The sequence below is a fragment of the Eurypyga helias genome, unplaced genomic scaffold, assembly GCF_000690775.1.
Source record: "Eurypyga helias isolate BGI_N326 unplaced genomic scaffold, ASM69077v1 scaffold5799, whole genome shotgun sequence".
In the NCBI taxonomy this organism is placed as follows: domain Eukaryota; kingdom Metazoa; phylum Chordata; class Aves; order Eurypygiformes; family Eurypygidae; genus Eurypyga; species Eurypyga helias.
In genome coordinates this window covers 15275-39265 of record NW_010272650.1, presented here as the reverse complement: position 1 = coordinate 39265, position 23991 = coordinate 15275, and the positions used below count along the sequence as shown (strand labels likewise).

Genomic DNA, 23991 nt, shown 5'->3' with positions numbered 1-23991 from the left:
GATTGGCAGAGCAGCATGCTGAACCAGCAACCATACCAAATTTCACAAGGTAAGAAGGACTAAGTCTGGCTTATATCTCATTGGCACATTTTCAAGGAAGCATTGGTACGAAATGAACAATCAGCTCTCTTTCTGATGATTGTGTGACAACGGGAAGTTATATTTGATCACAGGAAAGATGTTTTTCCCTAGGGATTCAAGTCTAGAATCTTGGAGTCATGACCACATCCCATCCAAGAGCTTGCATATCACTCTCCTAAATTTTCCCACCTCCTTTCAGTGAAATGAGGTTTTCCTTCATGTCCTGAACATCCACATAACTATGTTGCATTGCAACCAAATTCAATTTTATAGGCTGGATTATTGGTTTCTGTAATGAGAAATTTCCCACAGTAGGGAGGAAAACAAGAATGGTTCGTTCCACCATAGTCATATTGGTGATTACTGTTGTAGTTTGTTCTCAGTAGTCTGAAAATCTCTTGCTGAAGAAATGCATGCACTGTAAAATTTAAAAGTGTTTCATCAGTAATACATTTTGACTGGCCAGGTGCAAAGGTTTGCACAGTTACTCACCTTGAGCTTTTGTAGACCATCACATTCAAAGTTACAGCTCTCAGTTAATAAGACCAACAGTTTTATCTTCTATTTAACTAGAGTCTGGATCATCTAGAATTGTAGAAACATCAGCGGAAGTAGGGCATGACTTTTATTTGAAAAAATGTCTCGTTGCACAAGTGAAATGTCGAAGTGATGGGTTGACAACTACTGTGTCATCCATAGTCATTGCACCTGGGCAGCAAGCTCTAGTTTTATGAAGAAATATGATTGTGTAACAACAATGTTAGTATCATTGCTACTGATTGATTGCAATATCTATTGGCCTTCTTGTAGCGACTTTTGTCTAACTCTGAAATGATTGCATGAACCAGCATGCCTAATTAATTTCACCTTTAAGAGTTACAGACTTGGAAATCTGGTGACCTCTGATAAATATTTTATATAGTGTAGGTAATTTGATAGTGAGAAGATGAGAGTAGATTATTCAAGAATATATTGATGGCCTAGAAATTCTTTGACCTGTAATCTAATTGAAGAACTGTGGTAATAAAGATTGCATCTGAAGATTATTTGATGGTTAATGATTTCAGTCCAGTTTATCAGGGGGAAGTGTCCAAGAAAACACACACTGGTATCCTAAGCAGACAGGTCAAGGCTAGACTAAAACATCATTAATCCTTCAAAGTCATTTGTCCAGAATGCACTTCTGTTTCCTCAGGAAATTTCATCAGTGAAAATTAAGAAGAAAAATAACACTTTAAGGATTCCAAATTTAACATATATTTGCAAGACCTTAATAATTCTGGTGGAATAACTTTCTCAGGAATGGCATCACAAGATAAAGTAGTGACTGCCTGCTGAAGGCAGTTAAGAGCATGCCATATCCTTAATGCAGTTTATCTATGCAAAACAAGTTGAAAGGGGCAACTAGAGAAAGAAATTAAATTAAAACACCAAAAATCCTCCTGCTCACACAGACATTGACAATAGAGTGCAACATCTGCTTTTTAAAAGTGTAGTATTTCCCTTTGAAAAATTTAAACAGTGCTATTTCGGTGAGAACTGTCGTGGCGGTAGAGAACATTATCTTGTTCATATCTACCCAAGATTATGTCTCAATAGCAGGTCTTTATTTACAAACCACGGGATCAAAGAGCAGTTACTAAATCCTGCCTCATTCTGGCTCCTGACCTCTAGATAGCATCTCTGTAGTTGTCTGGCCCAGTACAGTACAACACCAAGTAGTAAAACTAGTTCCAAACGAGCTGGTAATGTTGCCATGGCACAGAAGCAACCTGATCACATTGGCACAGCATTGTGCTTGGCCTAATTAGGCTTCCTGGGAAAAGACAATTTGTATTGCACAGTGTAGGGATGCCTACATTTCCTTCTGCTCTGTGTCCAGTATGTTAGACCCTGATACGGCTGTAAGCAAGTCTACTCTTTATACTATGAGGGAGTGGTCCTAGTAACTATTCATATTATGTTAATGTCCAAAAGAGACAATCCTTGTCCTAAATGGTTTGCAATGTACAGACACGAAGTAATGGCAGGATTTGCAGATCCTCCCTTCAGCACAGCGATACAAAGCTTGGAAAAGTTGAGAAATTTTATTTCAGAACAGAGAATTCTTGTCTCTGAGATGCTTAGATACTTAGCTGAGATCGAAATCTTCAGAGGAGCCAAAGAAGCAATGATGCTTCTGTAGGCAACAATGAAAACCTCAGCCTGAATGAAAAGAAAGTACAGGTGAACTAGTATTTACCAAAATATTTTCATTGTAATTAAATCTAGAAATTCATGCTGTTAGCTCAGTCCCTGTGTATTTACTTCCCGAGAAAATGAATACCATTATGTTTTGTTCTCAAGAGTATTTACAGGGAAAAAAAAAAGTTACCAACCCACACATACAGAAGTGTATTTGCACACACACACCCTACAAGGAAAGCTGTTTGGGAGACAAGCGGTCAGATACTAAAACCAGTGTGTTGTGACTTCTTTTTGCGTTCACCAAACGTTATTAGAAGTTATGGCTGCTTGGTCATAACGGTTTTATGGTGACAATATTGCCTGTTTTGTCATAAAATATCATGGATCTTTTGTCAAAGCAAACAAAAATATTGCTAAAATATCTTATACAAGTCATCCATCAAATAATTATAAATAAGGAACAATTTCATAGTATCTAGCTAGGTGATTTTCAGAATGCTTGGGACCTGTAAGTGTAATTAATATCAACAGGTGCTTTGCTCAACTCAGGGAACTGTGACCTCAAAAGGTCCTTATGCCTGACTTAATTTTTGATTTTAAAAGGAAATTAAATCTGAGAAGTAGATTGCTTAGAAAGAAAAATTCAGCAGACACTCAACATAGTTTTGAATCTTTCATTTAGTAATTATATACCTTTATATTTTTTTCATGAGAAAATGTTGTGTTATTTGGGATATTTGATGAAAGAGACATTGTTTTATGACTGTATACATGCCTCTGCTAACAGAACATAACAGTATTTGTTTGAGAAAAAAATCTCACCATAATTCCTACAAAGTTCTGTATAGTTTGATGTTAGTATACGAACATTATTGTCTAAAAAATAAAGCACTGAGAAAGGCAGAATGTCAGAGCCAACGTTCCATTATGATGCTTACAAGCAATACACCATCCAATATATTGTATGATAGATATGAACAATACTTAACCTTGAAAATTATAATTCCTTACATGAAATGGTGACTCAGACGTACAGTTTCATAGGTGCCTGCTTCTAGTATCACTATTGATGCCTTGTTCTCAAAAATAGCATTTTGTTGTGCCTTTTTTTTTTGAGTTCTCATCAGAAAATATAATGCAGCAAAAGAAATTTGCTAGCTCTGCATAAATTAATACTGCTTTTACTTTGAAAGACACAGGCAGCCTTAGCCTCCTCCTGCCTCGAGGTTGAGGGATCATATTGTGATTACTCCGAAGGACCAGACGGAGTAGCATTTCTATCAGAAGTAGTCTGCAAATGGAACTTGTATTCATGCTTCCAGTTTTTCAGTGTGGAGCTTGGCTGTATATATATAAGAGTGTATATAAATAGCTGGGTTTATTGGTATTGGTAGTTAATAAATCATATATACATATAATAAAAATATGTGTATATGTGTTTATAATTTATGTAGGTAGTGTGTGTATATATATGGGATTAAGAAAGGGGCAGCTGCACAGCGGCTAAAGAATTCTGTGCAGATCCTCATTACTCTGTCCTTTTCTCAGTCATTTTCTCCATAGATTATCTCCTTAAAGTAACTCATGCTGATACAGTGACCATACAAGAAGGAACATATCTATGAACAGAAGCAGCTTCTGAAGGCAAATTTACAAAAAGGTAGTTAATGAACCAAACCACAAACTCCATCCTGTGGTGTGTATGGTAGATGGTATTACTGCTGGGGTTAAATTAGATATTGGCCCTATAAAACTAGGAAAAAAAAAATAGTGTAAATGTACCAGCATTGCACAATGGAAGCAAAAATGAGGTTTCATTTCAGCTTATATTCTGAGAACTAGAAAATAAAGATGAGTGAAGTATGTTTAAATCAGCAAACATTCACTCAGTGACTTTTTGTCTTACTACGTAAGACTCATGCATTCTGTTCACACTTTGAGATGTTAAATTAGCTTATGTTTGTATGGTGGTTTGCCTCATTTTACTGTCAATTTTTCTGTTGCTCCTTTCACTTTTTCCCTGGTTTTCTATTTTATTTTTATATTGTTCTTCTGTTGTTCAAAACTGAATAATTAACCTACAATATTTAAAGGTTTGTAACATTAATAAAATCAGAGAGATGTTCATTTTGATGATGTGCTGAAAACACTTAACATTTTCTTTACGCAGTTGAAGACATTTTTCAGATGAAATGGCACTATTTTCTTTATGTCAGCACTGGCTGATAGTGGAAACAACCTAGCGCAGTCAGACTTTGATTTTACTTAGCCTTTTCACAGCAGAAACAAAGTTGTTGAACCATCTGTTTGCCTATGGTTTGTAATATTCCTTTTTGTTGCGCTAGGAAAACAATGAAGCAAGGCAGCACTCCTGCTTCTGATGATGGAGGAGAGAGAACTCAGTTAAAAAAACATTTGTATCCTTAATTTTAGAATATCATAATAACTCACCTGATGTCAAAATACAGTTGGTTTATTAGGAGACACAAGGAAAGACCCACTGCTGGGAAATCAGCAATTAGTTTTTATACAGTTATGCAAAATCTAATTTTATATCTACAGTGCAAATGGGGTTGTAATTACACATTTATCCCCAGAAGTTCTGAGCAGTTGCTCAGCTTCTGCCCACAGTTTCAGCCTGCGAGTTACAGCCAAGTAATCTACAAAGGCAATTAGTTATGAAGATGTGTTGTCAGTAAAGGAAAGATAGAAATGGATTTTTTTAATGTAATTCTTTCTTAAGGATAAGGCGTTTAAGGGGTAATTTTTAAGGGATCAGATATTTTTATTTTGTTTTTAAGAAGAAACCTTTAATAGACAAGGCAAGGGACTAAAATCTATGTAATGGTACAATAAGTGACCAAGCACTTCAGCGTGTGAGTGCTAGGACATTACCCTGCCACTGGGGATAACACTCACACACCTTTGTTGGTGTGCTCAGGGTTTGGGATTTTGTGCCCTGCATGGTCACCTCCATTCCTTGGGATTTTACCTTCACTTTGTGTGCTTAATCCTGCAGTGCAGATGAATTTAAGTGGTGCAGGGACATAGTCCACTTAATCATGGAAGTTGGCCTGGCAATGGCAGATTCAGGCTGTAAGATCTGAGAGTCCTGGTCTCTTGAAATCCTAGGATGCTAAAACAACACTAACAGATTCATCAGTGGAGAATACTCAGATGCTCCTACAGATCACCCTGGATTTCCTTTACAGTTAGAAACAAATAATTGATTCTTACAATTTAATCAAAATTGGGAAGCATAAAAAAACTAAATGAGCACCTGTAAAACCTGTTCTATAAACATCTCAAGTTGCAATTGATGTATCTGTTAATCCATAACCAAAAATGAAAGAATTTTAAGGAACACTTGCAATGGAAATCAGACTCCACCAAGGCTTCTGGCAAAAATCTGTCACTTGAACAGGACCAGAATTACAGCCCTGGTGTTTTAATTAGAGGTGACCCAAAGCCCTGGCTCTGCAAAAATAAAGCTGAGATCTGAATTTACATTAAATATCCCAGTAGGCTTTCCAGTGTCACATCTGCCCTACATTTTGTGCCTCTGTCTGTGCACTGTACCTCAGAGAGATACAACCAGGTGTATTTTCATCAACAGCGCTCTGCAGATTACTGTGCCTGACTCCCACGGAGGTTATGGAGCACTGACAAGGGGCTGGGTCCCTTGAGTTAACCCTTGCAGAACTGTCTCTTGTTTTGCACATGACACCTGTTTTGCACCTCCTCTGTGAATGCTTAGTGCGTGTTTTCAGTTGTAGGAGGAATCAAAGGAATTGTGAATGTCACGTGTATAGTATAAAAATCCCAAAACTCTGAAAATTTCATTTTTGCAGCATAAGGAATTTGAGAGATGTGTTTGTTTTCTCAAGATCATGTTTGACAGGTGGGATTGTTTATGAATATAAGTCCAAACGCTGACAGAGTAAGAAGCCTCTTCTGCTATGTGTCAGAAAGTTGTGGATGCCCCATCCCTGGAAGTGTCCAAGGCCAGGCTGGATGAGGCTTGGAGCAACCTGGTCTAGTGGAAGGTGTCCCTGCCCATGGCAGGGGGTGGGTTCAACTAGATGATCTTTAAAAGACACTTTTCAACCTAAACCATTCTGTGATTGTGTGACTCTCTAAGTATCTTGTGGGATAAGTCCCTGTCATATGCTATTCCTGAACTGTCCCTGAATGTAATGTGAAATAGCAGCAGTTGATAGAACACACAATGCCTCTCCAGTAGGGAATTCACTGGCAGTGAAATAGCCTGTACTGTGGCATGCCGGAGTCTTAAGAATGTGGCATGGTCTTGTTTTATTTCTTAAAAAAATGTAAAGTGTCTTCATAAAATGATAGCTTTTATGATACTTTGACCGGACAGATTATCAAGGCCCCGGATGGATTTTGTCACCAAAATTAGAGGAAGGGAGATTTGTCCCAGCATTGGGACAGTCACACAAGGTTTGAGGTGGGGATGCCGTTTCAGTACTCCTCCCTAGTGAATATTTTATTTATTCGTAGGAAGCTGAGCGGTGTTAATCAGGGAGCTGTTAGGATATTTGGGAAAGGGTATTTGGAGAAGTGGGAACTTGAAAGGGGAAACTGAATCTGGGTTTAGACATACAAGGCTAAATGGGCCTGCAAGGAAGCTGGGGGGGACTTTTTACAAGGGCCTGTAGTGACAGGACAAGGGGTATCGGGTTTAAATTGAAAGTGGGGAGGTTTAGATTGGATATCAGGAAGAAGTTCTTCCCAGAGAGGGTGGGGAGGCACTGGGACAGGTTGCCCAGAGAAGCTGTGGATGCCCCCTCCCTGGAAGTGTCCAAGGCCAGGCTGGATGAGGCTTGGAGCAACCTGGTCTAGTGGAAGGTGTCCCTGCCCATGGCAGGGGGTTGGAACTGGATGGTCTTTAAGGTCCCTTCCAACCCAAACCATTCTATGATTCTATGATATCAAAGATGCATGCCATAAACAGCAGGCTTGTTGGTTGACTAGAGACAGGTTGGTTGACTAGAGACAGGTGGACATCTTGTTTTTAACCAGACAAGATTTAACTTTATTTTGATATAAAATGGAAAACAAATCTTGAAATCTCAGTAAGCTTCATGAAGTGGGAAAACTGTTTCCCATTCAGATTTACCCTTTTTTCCTACAGTAACACCCCTGAGGGCATTTCTCCATTTGACCTTCTGGAGCACCTCTCCCAGCTGTGTGTTTTCCCCGCTCTGTTTCTGGCTGTGTGCATGTGCAGCACGCCATGTACAGAACGGGGGGTGTGTCACACATTAATACATACAGATAGCCTTCTGCTTCTGACCTTACAAACTGTCCACTTCAGCACTGTCATTCTATGAAATGTCCAACTGCAGTCCAAGAAATGCATTTTAAATTTGAATGCAAACATTTCTATTACTGATAACACCAGCGCAGCATTTTTTTGCTTTGCTGGGATTAGGACCTCGATAGTTAAAGTTACGTTGGAGTAATGACACTCCAAGGTCGTGTCCTTTACTGTCATGGCTAAGGAAGGAAAGGCCTTTGCTATGTTTCTGCTGATAAAATTAAGGATTATTCCTTTTGTTTGGTGGCATATGGGAAAATATATTTGTGACACATAAATATCTTAGGTCGCCAAAAACTGGAAGAAATCTACATGTTGCCCTGCGTGAAATTTGTGTTTAATTCACACTGAAAGCCAGATTTTAGAAGACATTCTGAAATCGGATAATGATGTAAATAAATGCCTCTCTCCACAGTGAACAGCCATCTTCCCACATGAACTGTAAAGCAGCTGCAGTTCAGCTGGGGACATCTTAAACTAAAAAAAAATATAAAAGTACTGTGGTCTGCAGAGGGAAACTCAGGCAATTCCAGTTTAGAAGGCTAACGTTCCAAATCACAACCTCTGTCTGAATATGCTCCATCGTGCTTCACTTTCATGCTCTGTAAAATGGGGGTAATAATCTTTATTGATCTGTCTACCTTTTAGGAATGCATTAAGGAGAACTTAAAGTATATCTTTACAGTGTTTTGAACAGTTTTGATATATGCAGTTCTTACAATACAGCTTAGTAGGTGGACTGGCCATTTTACCAGGTCCTCCCACGGGAGAGCTGCCCTGCTTTTCTTCATGACTTTCTGGTCTTCCCATCCAAACTCCTTCGAACTGGGCAAGTTTGGCAAACTGATGACAACTTTGGCATTTACCAATTGTTGGCTGAGGTGCTGTAGCTAGCCAAGTGTGCTCTTTTCACTCAAGGAGGCAAAGTTGTCACCTTGTTCTTCACAGCTGAGCCTATCCAGAGGCACAGCGTCTGGCTGTGACGCATTAGGACACTGTCACTTGACTGAGCGATATCCTAGCCTAATAAATGAAGGAAGAGGGTGTTTCTCTGACGAGAACCTCTTGCCCCTCCAGCTATGCCTGAGTTAGTTGGATAGGACTGCATGATGCTTTCTTGAGGATGGATTTTCTGGAGTTGTTGTGTATCACCTCTGGTGATTTAACTATGCAAAGGTCTTCACAGATCACTGCTGTTCTTCACAGTTCATTCATGTACCTTTTTCTATGTGTTCAGCAAGAGATTCAGAGTTGTTCTAGTTTTGCCCTCTCAGAAAGTAACTCAGTGGTCAGCCCACAGAGTCAGTGGTGTAATATAAGCAGTCATTTTAGAGCTAATTTTACACTGTGTTTGTTGTACATTCCTCATTGTTGTAATATAAACTAATAGTTGAAATCAACAGAAATGGTATAAGTTTGTTTTGGAGAAAAAAATTGTCTTCAAGTTTCATTAAAAACACTTCTGCCTTTTTTTCCTGAGGAAATAGGTCTTATGGATAGTGCTGTTTATCCTTCTCTCTCCCTTTCCATCCATCCATACCTCCATCCCTACCTAATGCCTTTAAAACAGCTGGCCAATTTAAAAAAAAATTATCAGAAATAAAGAGATCAAAGAAGATGATTAAGCTCCTAATTGGAATGAGAATCACCAGATAAACTGAGGAAGGTTACCCTTTTACTATTCCCACTGAGGAAAAAGAAGAACTCAGCCGTAATCCACCCAGCAGCCAAGTAGGTCTACACTAGTAGCCAATTTATGTGGTAAGGGACGCAGGGCAACTGCGATCCTGCTGGTGGGGGCTCAAAGGGACATGCCGTGCCTTGGATGTTAAAAAGGAGGAAGCAAGGCTTCTGGATAGGGAAGACTGGAAGCTTTGCAGTGGGATAGATGTTTTCTTGGGGGTGTGATAAAAAAGTCAGAGAGGTGGTGTTTTGGTGGTAGGGATGTGGTTTTCCTTTTTTTTAAGCTTTTCCTGTTGCAACAATCCTACGACTTTAGCTTGATTTGCTGTGGTTTGGGGGGGGTGGTGGTGGGGAACTTTTATTCACAAATTTCATCAGAAAATCATCAGTGTTTTTCAGATGTTCTACACTTGTAAAAAGAATCTTCCAACAGAGTAACTTTCTTCAGTCTAGCAGCTTATTGACAGACAAGCTTTCTTACAGTACTATTTGACACCTCATCCTAATATTAGTTTTACGAGCACGTTCATGTTTTAGGAAATCACTGTATTCTCAAATCTGAGATGTCAGAAGTGTCTCTTTCTCCACGTACTTGCCCCAGAAATGTTAGCTAAAATGTTTTATCTAACAGTGACTCTCCTGTTGTGTTGTACTACTTAGTTGTCATCCAAAAGCAGCTGCATCTTTATGAATGTTTCTTAATAAGCCACGTCCTGAAAGGCACTGGTATCTCTTTGTTCCTCCCTGAGTGCTCATGGGACTCATAGGTGGTCATCTAGGGTTCTAGGTGTCAGTAAATCAAGGAACGTTACACAGGCACCCCAGTTCACAGTTAGTAACACTGTACAGATGTGTTGTAGAAAGCAAGACAAACAGGAGTGGTATTTGCATCTATTTCACTCTGTGTCCAAATGAGAGGTGGGAACAAAGCATCGTCCAGGGGCCAGAGCTTGGCCTGGCATTTGTTTCATACACTCTCGGCCAGAGTAAATCTGTTGGGGATGACAGTGGATGGTGGTAAAACATACAGGTGACATGACAAATGGAAGTCCTCATCATCCCCGTAAAGGAACGGTTGTTTCCCACCCTCAGCCTGTCATATCTGTCTCTGCTTATTTCACCTGACCTTGATTTAACATTTAAAACAAGTAATTATGTGTGGCAGGTGTACGTGGCTTGTGAGCATTTTCCCTTTCTATGTCATTTTTTCCAGATTATTGGAACAATCCCACTGATGCCTAATCCAGTCCCCTCCAGCCAGGCGGCAGGTGGAGCTCAGGGCCTTCAGGTGCAGCCGATAACGCCACAGTTACTGACCAACGCCCAGGGTCAGATCATCGCGACCGTCATCGGCAACCAGATACTCCCCGTCATCAATACCCAGGGAATAACGCTATCGCCACTCAAGCCAGGCCAGCAGGTAAAGTGTCTGTAGCCTGAATGATTAGCCAAACAGATGTGCAGAAATATTCTCCTCCTCACGGACTCTCCCGTGGCCTTTCTGGAAACTCCCACTACTTTCCCATTTCTACTAACCAAATGTGAATTCTATCACACATTGTATAGTATTGCTTACTACATACGTAGTTACAATGTAATGTCATGTTCTATGATTTATTTACACACTCAGGGTTATCGAGTTATTCTGTCTTTTAAAGTTCAATATAGGGCCAACTGAGGAATTTTCTGCAGCAAAAACACAGTAGGAACATGAGGCAGGAGAGGGCCATCTGGCCTATATAGTTCAGGTCCTTTGTTAATGGTCACTCAGTAGATTGGGGTTTCAAATGTTTTGGAACATGCAAAGAAAACAAATAAATATATAAAACCTTATTAGTCTTCTTCACTGGAAATTCACATATGATTGTGAGTATTTGCGTAGACAGAAAGTATTTTTAGGGAAGTTATCATTCATTGTAAGGCACCAAGTACTTCACAGACTTCAGGATGGGTGCAGCAACTTCACTGAGGTCCAAGAAAGATTTCTGTAGTTCTTTTTATAGTACTCTGAAGTCAAATTAATTATTTTTGTCTGCATCTGTGGAGCAAAGAATTGTAGTGCTAACTTTTTTTCTCTGAAAGAGAGGAAATTGAGCATGGAAAAGACATCAAATGTGATTACCAAAAAGGTGCTTACAAAAGTGTCGCTCACTTAAATGTTCAGCTTAGCACTCCTATTGCTGGTAGTGCTTGTCTGCAAGTCCTGCCTATATTTCCAGTTGCAGGTGGCAGCCTTTTGCATGTTTCTGAGAATCCCAGGTCCCCCTGACCTCCAAACTGATGATTTTATTCTTTTCCCAAATCTAGAGGTAGAGAGCCAATTGATCTCAAAGGTGACTTTTTTGTTTGTCTTGAAAATGTGTTGTGTCCAAATGGTTACGCTCTCTTTTTTCCATGCTGTCTTCTGTGGTAGCAGAGGCCTTTCCCAAAGCCCTCATCGTTTATCTATCTCTACGGGAGCGGACTTACACTGCTACACTTTTGCAGTTGTTGCGTGTATGTGGTTTTCAACAAAGCGGGGTGGATGGGAGCACGGGCTCTGTGTTCTCCAGCACTGAAAAGCCTGACAATGGAATAAGAAACTCAGCAGTTTCCATTTGGTTCCCGGGGGGGGGATGTGGGGTGTTTCTTTTTGAGTTAAGTCCCCTGAGGAGATTAGGTCTTTCCCTCCTTTATGGGGAAGCTCTCAAAAAGCATTGCAATCCTAAGATCCCACTTGAAACCCACGAAGTTTAGGAGTAAAGAGGAGGATAGAGGGCCTGTGTTATTCCCTGAGACCTCACCGCAGAGCAACGCACCTGAGTCCTGCAGCAAAGCAACCTCTTCCAGGCAACAGCCTCTAGTAGGATAGGTGGGCAGAGAGGGGACAAAGCGTGACCTTCCTCTGCACGGCTAGCGGCACTGGGTTCACGCAGAGGGACAGACTGCTGCTCAAGGCTGCAGCTTGCTGAATGAGAGCAGGGGTTCAAGGTAGAGAGTCACTGTCTAGCTACGCCGTGCCGTACTGTACTTCTTCACCCAACCTGCATGCTCACCTGCGGGTCTGAAAACACACCATGCACCGGCACAGACCAGCAGAGCTCTGGTTAGGTCCAAGAGCCAGAGATGTGCTCCATATTGCGCTGCTCTGCCCAGCAGTGTGAGTAGAAAACATTATTTTGCAAGATCAGTTTTGCAGGGTCCAGCCTGTGCCTCTCACAGGGTCCTGAGGTCCCGAGGGTTGCGGGAAGGGCCACCAAACAACACAGAGCCTCCTTACCTACATCTGCTGGAGCCTGATCAAGACAGTATTTTTGATCGGGGGGAAAAAGAGTAATGCAAATACTATATGAAAAAAATACTATACATTAGAATTTTTATAGGAACCGCAGACAATTATTTCCGTGTATTTGTGCTCCCTCTACTGGTTCTTCTGCTTTTACTGAAGGGAGTCAGAGGAAATTTTGCCACTGATTTCAGCGGGAGCAGGGAAGAGGTATGAGAGCCAGATTCCTTATAGGTACGACGCTGTAGGACAGTCAAAAGCAATTAAGCTAGTGCTATGCAAATGGCCATAACATTTGAAAAGTAAATAGAACTACACAAAGAATAAGTAAGTTCTGAATTTGTCTTATTAACTGTGCAAAGACTTAGAGCATATTTAGTCATAAATTTAAAGTCTTGTTTTCAGAAGAACTAAGTGATCAGACTTTTTCAAAATATTTTTAAAAATTGTGTCACACCACTTGGTGTCTTGTAACTTCGATGAAAGAAGCCTCAGAAAGGGGGAAGAAGAGTACAAGTCAAGTTGGGAAAAGTTTTGAGAATGTCACAGGGAAATAAATGAGGAAATTAGGTAGTAAAATGTTCCAGTTGCAGATGATCCTAGTTTAACTTTCAACTTGTCGCTTCCTTGGAAACAAAGTGCTACAGGAGAAAGAGAGTTGATTGCAAGTGATGATAGTAAGATGCTGCTTGTTAGCTGAGTCACAATAATTGAACCTGCAGCCTGTTTCAGTTGCTAAGTAATGTGTGCTTACTTTTTGCCTGAAGACTGCAGACTTAAATGCTTCAGATACTGGTTTTAGTCAGCTTACTTAGGTAAACTGCATGTGTTATTTATTCATACAACTTTTTCAAACTTGACAGACTGAAACCTCAATGTCTCCTCGTGGAAATGAGTTCATAGATTACTTACGTGCAGTGTAAAGAAGTGCTTCTTCTCTGGGTTGTAAATGGGTTGGGTTTTAACACACACAAGCAATTCCATTGTAATCATATTCCTCTTGGTTTTAAGAATAAACAGATGTTTCTGATTTATGTTCTATAAAATACCCACAGTAGGGATTGTTCCTCTTTAAATTACAGTGAGTAGTTAAAGCTTCAGTGTTTTCACTGTTTTCCAAGATTTTGCTAATCTAAGCAGCAGCATCTATGCACACACCGAGAATTCTGGATATTGTAATGACTTTCCGAAGCAGACAGCTATGTGCGCTCCTGTTGTAGTCTGTGTCCTTTTTATCTCTGTTCATAAATAAGGGTTTTTTTGCCTTTAATAATTTTTACTGCTCATCTCCCAACCATTTCAATTTCCACACTAATCTCTCGGAGATTTTGTGATCAGAACTGAATGCCATGATCACAGTGAGGATGCATCACTGTTTTACATAATAACATTATAATATTTCCAGCATTATTTTCTGTCTTTATCTCAATACAGCCTAAAATCCTGCTTTTTTCTAACTACCTCTGCTCATTGAGCAAGCTTTTCAATAGGAAGATGTACCCACCATAATACATCTTTGCTTCCCTGATTGTTACCATATGAGTCACAAAAATTATTCCTTTTAATGTGAATCAATTTGCACCTATCTACTCTCTATTTCATCTCTCATAATGCTCCCCTGGTGTCTTATAAGCAAGATCTGTAAGTTGTTCATGGTATTCTGCACTAACTTAAGAAATTTATGTGTTCCTCCCACTGACTGAACTTCATCATTGTTCATTATTTTAAAAAAATAGTATAAATCCTTTGATCTCTACTTGTAGTCTCCTTTCATGAAAAATTATCATTTATCCCCTAATTGTACGTTTCTTGCTTTTTAAAGCTGTTTATAGCGTCACAGAATCTTTGAATCTTTTAGGTTGAAAAAGACCTTTAAGATCATCAAGTCCAGCCATAAACCTAACACTGCTAATCCCACCACTAAACCATGTCCCTAAGCACCTCATCCACAGGTCTCACCTTCAGGGATGGTGCCTCAACGACCTCCCTGGGCAGCCCCTTCCAGTGCTTGACAAACTTTTCTGTGAAGTAATTTTTCCTAATATCCAATCTAAACCTCCCTTGGCACAACTTGAAGCCATTTCCACTTGTCACTTGGCAGAAGAGCCCAACATCCACCCCTCTGCACCCTCCTTTCAGGGAGCTGCAGAGAGCCATCAGGTCTACCCTCAGCCTCCTTCAGGCTGAACACCCCCAGCTCCCTCAGCCGCTCCTCATCAGACTTGTTCTCCAGACCCTTCCCCAGCTCTGTCGCCCTTCTCTGGACACACTCCAGCATCTCTGTGTCCTCCTTGCAGTGAGGGGCCCAAAACTGAACACAGCGCTCGAGGTGCGGCCTCACCAGTGCCCAGTACAGGGGGAGAATCACATCCCTAGTCCTGCTGGCCATGCTGTTCCTGATGCATGTTCCTCTATGCCTCTGAGGAGGGATTTTGTCAGCAATAGGTTGTATGGCTAAATGCACATTTTCTTTCAAGAGCAGATGAGCTTGTTGTAACAACTTGTTAGCATTATCATGTGCTATCAGATTTTAAAACCTTGGTTTAAGGTGTTCTTTCATATCTTTAACACCAACACAACTGACAGAAGAACTTGAACCATGAACTGGAGTCATGAAATTTAGGAAAGGATTCTTCTTGCTTAACTTAGTCATAGATCAGTTAGGCATCTGGTGGAAGCTACTTAACTAGATTTATTGTAGAGACAAAGAGACATAGACAAGGAGACGTGTGCATGTCCAAGGGGCAACCCAAGCAGTCAAAATACAATAATTTTAAAATAGCTTGAATCTGTAATAGGTGTCTTAAGCTATTGTCTCCATTGATGTGAGAGGGGGCTAAGGTATCTATTTCAGGATAGACAATTAATTCTTAAATGAGTGAAATTAGATAAGAAGAATCTAGCTGCCAGTGATCACTGGGGTTCAAAGTACATTCTTGTTGGTGAATTCCTTAAACAGTTTTCCTAATAATTGGTGTGTTCATCACTACGTGCATGCCCTCAGCACACAGAAGCAACTTCTACACCTTATATTGTTCTACCAGTGTATCTCACCATCAGGTTCCTTTCTTGCTGTTGCCGGGCTCTTTCCTTCTGCGTACTAGATTCATTAAATCAGGCCTGTAGTCCCAGTTGTTCTCAGTCTTGTTTCATCTACACTGCCTGACAGAACTTTTCATATTTCATTGTGTCTTACAGCACTACCAGCTCTGGGCTTCTGCCAGCAATTAACACAATAAAACAAGCTACTGGGCAGCATTTTCTTATGTAGTCAGTTCCCCATCTTTGTTGTCATTGGCTATCATGCTCCAGTTAAACTGTTGAAAAGACATCGACAGCTCTCAGATGGGCCTGTGGTTGTTCTGGTACATCTGCTTTCCAAATTTCATGCCAAACATTTTCTTTCTGCAGTCTCAAACTACCATCTCATTATCACAACTCCATGCAATCTCTTGTTTTCCTCTCCTGTTAAGATCTAACCAGCTCTCAATCATTTTCCCTCTGTGATGCTCTTACAGCTTTCATGCTGTCTTGTTTTATGGGAAATGAACTCTTCTTTCTCTGTGTTTGAATATAGCCACTAAATTGTGTTGTCTTAATCCAACTTTTTCTCTTGCTTTTTATATGACTTGCAGTGACAATTTTTCTCATGCCTTTCTCTTTTCCCTTGCCATCAGCATTGCATAATTCCATTTTATCCATGGATAAAATTACTAGATTTTTGAAAGTCAAGACTACCAGACTGTTTACTAGTACAAGCGACTACATCACATTTTCCTTGACGCAGCATGAACACTTGACTTGTAACTTACGTCTCTTCCCAACCAATTTCCTTTGTAGCATCTGCACTTGTAGGACTGGGATATCTCAAAGAAGTTAATATAACTGCAGCACGCCATTGGGAATAGGAAGGGATCACTACACTACCTGTGTCATTCTAAGGAACTGAGGCATGGAGAGAGTAAAGCACTGTTCACTGTTACCGTTGCCTTTGAATTATGCACTTACCCACACGCTGATGCCTGTCACTGTAATATTGACATTATATCATTCCTGATGGGGGTCACAAAGATGACCGGTGCACCTGATTTGTGTATAAAATTACATCTTTGACAGAAGCCCAGCTATGTCCTCAACCTCATTTGGGGAGTTTGGAAACTTTCAATTGCAGCATATACTTTGAACATCGTTCTGACTCCATGGAAAGGCTTTGGAAGGACTTCGGCATAAGTCCTATGCCCAGTGGTGTCCACAGCACAACAGCACTTCTTTGCTGTAGCCTTCGTTTTGAGCTAAGTATGTGCACAGCCTGGGTGAGCCCAAAGAGCTTTTTTATTTTAGTTTCCAAATGTACCTATTCTGGCAGTCTGAGCAGTGTGCTTATAGGCCCTTTGTACTATATATATCATACTATATCATACTATACTGAGAGAGAAGATACTTATTAAGCCTCAAATAGCTTTTATATTCAGATTCATGTATTCACTTACTTGAATGTAGTTGAGTATGCAAAATTATAGTGATCGGGTACAGTATTTGGGCCACAGTGGAAACATTCTGGCAGAGTTGACTGTGAAAGTGATTTGGCACGAAGCACGTGACTATGCATAATGTCCTAAAATTATGAAATATGTCTTAAATGCATCTTAAACGTATCCTCTCTATTTGCTAGGAGATTTAAGAAAACGTTTTTGAAGCCCGTGCCACATCAGGGAGTATGAGCAGGTTTGCAGACAGAGTTCCTCTGCCATGGTGCTCTCAAATCATGCAGAGGCCACAGCACACAAACGCTTTTTCTCAAAAACAAATGCATGACACATTTTAGGAAATGTACACGGGGCAGAGAACTCTGTTTACAGGAAAAATGGAAGGATGAAGCACTTAAACTACTACTTCTGCAGTGCATTATCATGGCATTTCAAAGTGTTTGGGAATGGCTTTTTATATCAAGGTACTTATTTTTCAGCACTTCCATGGACTTTAGTCTTTACTAGAGCTAATGTCCATATTTCCTAGGAAGAACTAGCTGACATCAGAAAAAAATTGAAAATCTTTATTTGTATCATAAAGGGGATTGTTTATAATGTATTTCTTGCTATTTGTTCCACTCCTCTTAGTTTCAACTCTTCTGCCTTTTTTTTATACTTGTCTTTTTCACCTCTGTCTTCTCTGATTTGTCGTGTTTCCTCACCTCTCAGATATCCTTTTCACTGAATCATTGAAAAATAGGACTGGAAAGGACCTGAAGAGGTCATGCAGTCCATCCCCTCCCCCTAGGCAGGATCAACTGTCCCTATATCATTCTTGACAGATGTTTGTCTAACCTGTTCTTAAAAACCTTCAGTAATGGAGGTTCCCTGACATCCCTAGGCAACCTAGGCCACTCTCCTTAGCATTAGAAAGGTCTTTCTGATGCCTGACCCTAGCCTTCCTTACTGCAATTTAAACCCATTCCTTTCTTCTCCCTTACAAGGGCCATATTTTGCACTTGCTGTTTGTCCAGACTCTGTAAAACCTGTTATGATACGGGGCAATATTCTCTCAGAAGTTTGTTCTTTATTTCCATTTAGTTTCTTTCCTTAGCTTATGCAAAACACCTTGTTACTCTGTCACTATCATGTAGCTTTCTGGATGCAGGGAACAACATCCCAGATCTCATAAGACCTTAATACAGGACTCCAGTCAACCATCCCAGGTGTAGGAATATCCTACATACATAATTTAAGAACAAAATTTAGTCTTGCAGACCGAATTCATTCTTTGTCTCTGCAATTATCAATCAATACTACCTTTACTGTTGACAGCTGCATGTAAAACCAGTGTAAAAGAAATAAGAATCAGGCCCTTTGCATTTTTGAGGTTATTCTTATAAAGTATTATGCTGCACTTTATGCTTCTTATATTCATATTATTCCTCTAGCTGTACTGTGCACACATATATTCCTACCAGATACTGATCAGTGTTGCATACAGTCATCATTCTTGGCGTGTCTACCACATCCACCTACACAGACTGGCACTTACAGCAACTGCTTCTGTAATTTCTGTGCCTCCTTCTGTCTTTGAATGGAAAATGCACAACAGTCATAAATATAATTCGTATCATATGTACGTGTCCAAAATTGGGAAAAGTCAGCAATTGCAAGTTTGAATTGATTCTGTCATCTAGAATCTAATTCATAATCTAATCGTCACCCCTCCTTAAGGCTAATTCTGGAGGGGAAATTATAGTGGATGAAAAGAGAGAGAGTATTTTAATGCAATTTCATGGCACAGATAACTGTCATTGTTCTTTAAGCAGGACATTTACAGCTTAACCGCCACGTCTGTAAAACAGGGTGTGTGCTGAAAATTATGTAGGGAGTTAAAGATGTAATCATTCCTCAGTCCCTCGTCAGGCCTTAAGGTGACTCTTCAGCCTCTCCAACCCCATTGCTCCCTTTTCCCTCACAAGCAGTGAGTTAGAAACCAACACTCTGTAAATATACCTTTTATATTGCTATCACACCTAAGGTCACTGTGCATCCAGACTTCACTACCCAGATCCCTTTTTGACCAGCCAAATTTTAAGGATGTCTTACATTTGTCCAAAGATTTCTGGATGTCTGACAAGAAAAATTCTAAGCTTCTGGGTGTCCCAGTTATTTCAAAAATACACCTGCAAATGCATTGTGCAGTACACGTGCAGAGAATCAAGCATTTCCTAGACTTAACCAGCACAGAGTGCAGGTACTACGTAGTGCCTGCAGCCCTGCGCATGCTTTGCATGCACAACTGGAGAATACAGACCGCCTTCTCGTTCTGGTGCTTCCTGGAAGCATCAAATGTATGTGTACATGTTCAGCAGTTGACCTGTTAGGGGACTGTACGTGTAGTATGAATGGAAAATGCTGGATTTGCCAACTGTGTCTTACATATCATGTATTTCTTCCTAAGGAATACTGAGTGGAAATAGCATAGAATCATAAAAAATTAAGGTTGGAAGGTCAAGGTTAAAGAGATTATCCAGTCCATTCTGCTGTTCTCAGATGGAGTAGCTATTCCAGTATTTGTCTAACTTGCTCCTAACCACTCTCATAGGAACTCCATAGGTTTACAGATTCACAGAATGTTAGGGGTTGGAAGGGAGCTCTAGAGATCATCCTGCCAGATGATCCTGCCAACGCCCCTGCCAGAGCAGGATCACAGTTTATGCCAGTGCTTCTCTGCCACGTTAGACAGCTTTTCCCAGCACCCAACTTGAATATTCCAGGTTATTGCGCCTCATTCTCTCCACTGTAAAATATAAGACAGAATCATTCTCTCTTCATTAGCTTTGCCTCTATTTCAGGCAGGCAGCATATCCCACTCAGTCTTCCCTTCTTTAGATTAAATATGACCAGTTGGTTCCAGGTGTCTTCATAAGCCTCAGGTAACTCCCAGGCCTTCAGCCACATGAATTAGTTTTCTCTAATTGGCCCAGACTTTTTCTGAAGTGTGGCATCCAGCTGTGGACGTGGTGTCCCCCTGTACTTAGTAGGATCATAGACGATTGGGTTGGAAGGGACCTTTAAAGATCAACTAATCCAAATCCCCTGCAATAAGCAAGGACATCTTCAACTAGATCAGGTTGCTGAGAGCCCAGTCCAGCCTGTCCCTGAGTGTTTCCAGGGATGGGGCATCTACCATCTCCCTGGGCAACGTGTTCCAGTGCCTCACCACCCTCATTGTAAAAACTTTCTTCCTTACATCCAGTCTAAATCTACCCTCTTTTAGTTTAAAACATCTACTCCTTGTCCTGTCACTGACAGGACCATTTTGAATCCTAATCCTGTATTCCACCCTATCAAAATTCCCTTCCAGCATGTCGTTGGCATGTAAATTCAGTAAGCATATTGTCTTCTCTACCATCCAGGTCACTAAAAAAATATTGAGTGCAGTACGAGGACAGATTTCTGGGAAGCACCAGCCATGCATACTTCCATTTCAACAGATAGATATCTATCCTTTTGGGCTTGTTTTCCAACTACTTTTGCATTCATTCTCCAGCAATTTCATCTAAACTGTGCTTCCCTAGGTTATCAAGAATGTCACACGAGGGAGTGTCGAGGGACTTGTAAAATCAAACCACCTACTGCTTTTTCCCTGTCCGCAAGGCCAATTACCCTGTCTTAGAGGGAGATCAGATTGGTTTGACACAGTTTGTTTCTAACAATCCATGTTTTCTGTTGCTACCATGCTTTCTTGCAGGTGCTTACAAATTGTTTGATTATTTTCCTCAGTACTTTTCCACGGGTTGAAGTTTAGTTGACTGGACTATAATTTTGCAGATCTTTCTTTAAAAAGAAGGATAGTTCCTCCATCCTCACAGATAAAGAACTAACGCCTTTAAGTCTGTTCCAGATAAAGAAAAAGCATCTAACTCATCTAAATAGAATATTTTTCTCCCCTCACCTAGGCTAAAATCTTTACTTTGGCCAGAATTCCCTCAGATAACAGAGCCAGAACCCAAATGCCTGCCTGTTCTAAGAGCTGCAGTCAGGAGTGATGAGGGTGTAATGGATGGGCAGTCCATTTCTGCAGCGCTCAAGGGAGGCCAGCCCTCCTAGTGAGCTGCTTCCCTAGGAGAAGATACTGTAAAAGTAGACGTTCTGAGTTGGGGCCTCTCAGCACGTAAAATCCAGACCTTAGTGATTTTTTTTAAAGATGTCCACTGGTTGCATGAGTCTGACATCTGGAAGCCTTTCAGACAGCTTCCCAACTATTCTCCCTTTGATGCAGTGCCACTTTCTTTTTTAAAATATGCTTCATCCAAAAAACCTCCTTGAAGTAATAAAATGTTTTTGTTTATTGATGCCTAGGGAAGTCGGAATAGGCTAAAACTGGTCATATATATATATATATATATAGTTATTATTAAAGGATAACTCAAAAGTTTCTCGCTCCATTTTGTGTTATTTCATTACATGTGGGAGGTAGAAAAAGGGGTTGTAATATTTCTCATTCTTAAACAGACCCACAACAGGAATAATGTCATTAAAATTGCTCATATGTATTCCACAGAAAAGTGTCATCTTGAATGTGATCAGATACCTTTATCTACCATGCCATACAATTTGTTGTCTACTTAGTATCAGTCATTTCTATGTGTTCTGGGACCGTATTATATATAATTTGAGATTACTAATGAATTCAGCTCCTTTTCCGAAGTCATTTGTTCAGTTAAATAACAAAAGAGAAAAACTCATACTCCTCAGAATTCAAGAAATAGATTTAAATTACTGACTTCAAGGAAAGCCAAATGGGCCTTTATCTTTACCCCCTTTCTGAGAATGCAGATAACAGCTATCACTTAAAAGTGAAGCCTTTTAGTACACTTCTGCAATCCTTTTAGATCAATATCAAGAATCAACATAAAGCAAAGGTATAATAAATAGCAGTCACCTGAGTGTATCAGGACTATATTGCTGTATTATTAGGCTCTAAAAAGGCTGTACTGGACTACTAGAGGCAAATTCAAAACTCTAAGGTCCGTTGTGTCCTTCATTCTGTAGGGACACTGCCCTTTGAATTTCCTGGGAGCTTTATGTAAAAACCACTACCAGAGAATGTTCCTAGTTTTCAGTCCCACATGAAAGCTAATTATAGCCAGAAGGGATGCATGGTTCTTTCCTTTCCCCTAGTGAACAACCAAAGACTACACTGTTGTAAAATTTGTAAAAAAAAATATTTGTGAAGCCAGAGATTTCACGTATCACAGTGTATCATTTGCATCTACAGTACCCGCTTGACTTTTTAGGTACATCTTGCTTGTCGCAGTCCTGACGTGAATGGGGCGCTGAAGTTTCAGTGAGTGTTGTAGGCAAGGACAATTTACTGACCTAGAAATGAGATTTCCACATTTTGGTTTGTTTTCAAGATATAATGTCAAAAAACCAAATTATTCCTTTCTGTAGGAAAGGGATTTTCCCCCAATTTATTTTCCTGCTCTTCTTGGCCTGGGTTGTGCAGTATGAAAGGACCTCTCTGAAATAATGCTGATTTATATGAGAATCCATGTAGGGAATAAAATTCTGACTCTGTGAGTCAGAAAACAGGTAAGGACATGTATTTATTAAATCAGAATGCTGCTGGGAATGTCACAGGTCTGCCATCACCCATTTTAAACAAGTATTTAGCTTCTAAATAGATTAGGTGTCTGATTAAACTGAGAAAAAAGGGGAAGTCAGAATTCAGAGGAGCTGAGATTGCTCCTGTAGTAATAGTCACCTGAACTAAGTCCACGGTATTTAATGCTCCTATGGGATTTCTTCCCCAGAAGGAGATGGGTGAGATGGTGCACTGAAAGTTTCCATTTACTGCTTCATTTTCTAAATGCCTATTTTTGCATTTTAACATATAGCTCCATCAGCCCTCCCAGACGCAAGTGGGACAAGCAGCCTCACAACCCAATCTCCTGCATTTGGCTCACAGTCAAGCATCTATGTCTCAAAGCCCAGTGCGTCAGGCTTCCTCTTCTTCCTCCTCATCCTCCTCCTCTTCAGCTTTGAGTGTTGGCCAGTTAGTCAGCAGTAAGTATTGCTCCCTGGCTCTCCTTAATTCTCCCCTCTGTTTGTCCTCCTCACTGCTGAGTTACCTGATCTGCTTTCCCTCCTTTTTTTGGTTTCATAGAGTTGATTGTATATTGCTAAGTAGAGTGACTCTTACCAGTAAGAACTGCTAAGGGCTGTCATGGGTGGGGCGTAAGGTAAACGTGACTTGAAAAATTGTAATCAATGCTAAAAATGGTCATAAAAATGGTAGCAGCCATTAATTGATTCATGAGGACAATTCTTTTAACTAAAATGTAGTTTATGTTCTTTGGAAATTAGAAGTTTTTGAATCTGTCAGTACAGTGAATTATATTGCTCAGAATTTGGTGGGCAGACAGATCCTCCTGCTTTGGGTTAGGCTGCTTGTTTGTTACAGTTTCTTTGCTTAGTTAGTGCAGCAAACTCTTTTACAAACCCAAGCACCACATGAATCTGGAGCAAGAGACCCTTTTTGTCGGGGAAAGCTTGCACTATTTAAACAAGAATGAACTGTAAGATGTGGGAGGGTAGAGAGACGCAGGCGGCGGTGAAATGACGGAGTTTCAGTGTTAGGCTTGTAACAGCTGACCCCCTGAACAGCTCTTTCTTCCAGATCACACAGGTTGGGGTCTTTGCTATTACCTTATCAGCATTATCTTTGATCTTTACATAGCAAACCCGACAAGTTAAAATTATACATAAGAAACATTAAAAGTTTCTGCACATCCAAAAAGTCTGAGTGTATTGGATGACCTTGTTCAAAGATTCTTCATGTACATATTTCAAGTAAACAAACCCAATAGCTCATGCTTTATTGGTAAGGGAAAATATATGACTGATGCAAGCTTGCGAAGGGCTTGGAGAAACTGTCATGCAAAGGAAGA

The 23991-nt window shown here is 40.3% G+C and overlaps 1 protein-coding gene across 1 annotated transcript in view; it reads left to right on the top strand.

The window, feature by feature from the left end:
* LOC104515274 (POU domain, class 6, transcription factor 2-like) overlaps positions 1-23991 on the top strand; it is a gene marked incomplete at its 5' end in the record, with an annotated part of 181757 nt that overhangs the window by 145857 nt on the left and 11909 nt on the right. Inside the window, 2 exon segments of the mRNA XM_010159189.1 lie at positions 10506-10712; positions 22939-23107. Coding sequence (XP_010157491.1) covers positions 10506-10712; positions 22939-23107 — 376 coding nt within the window.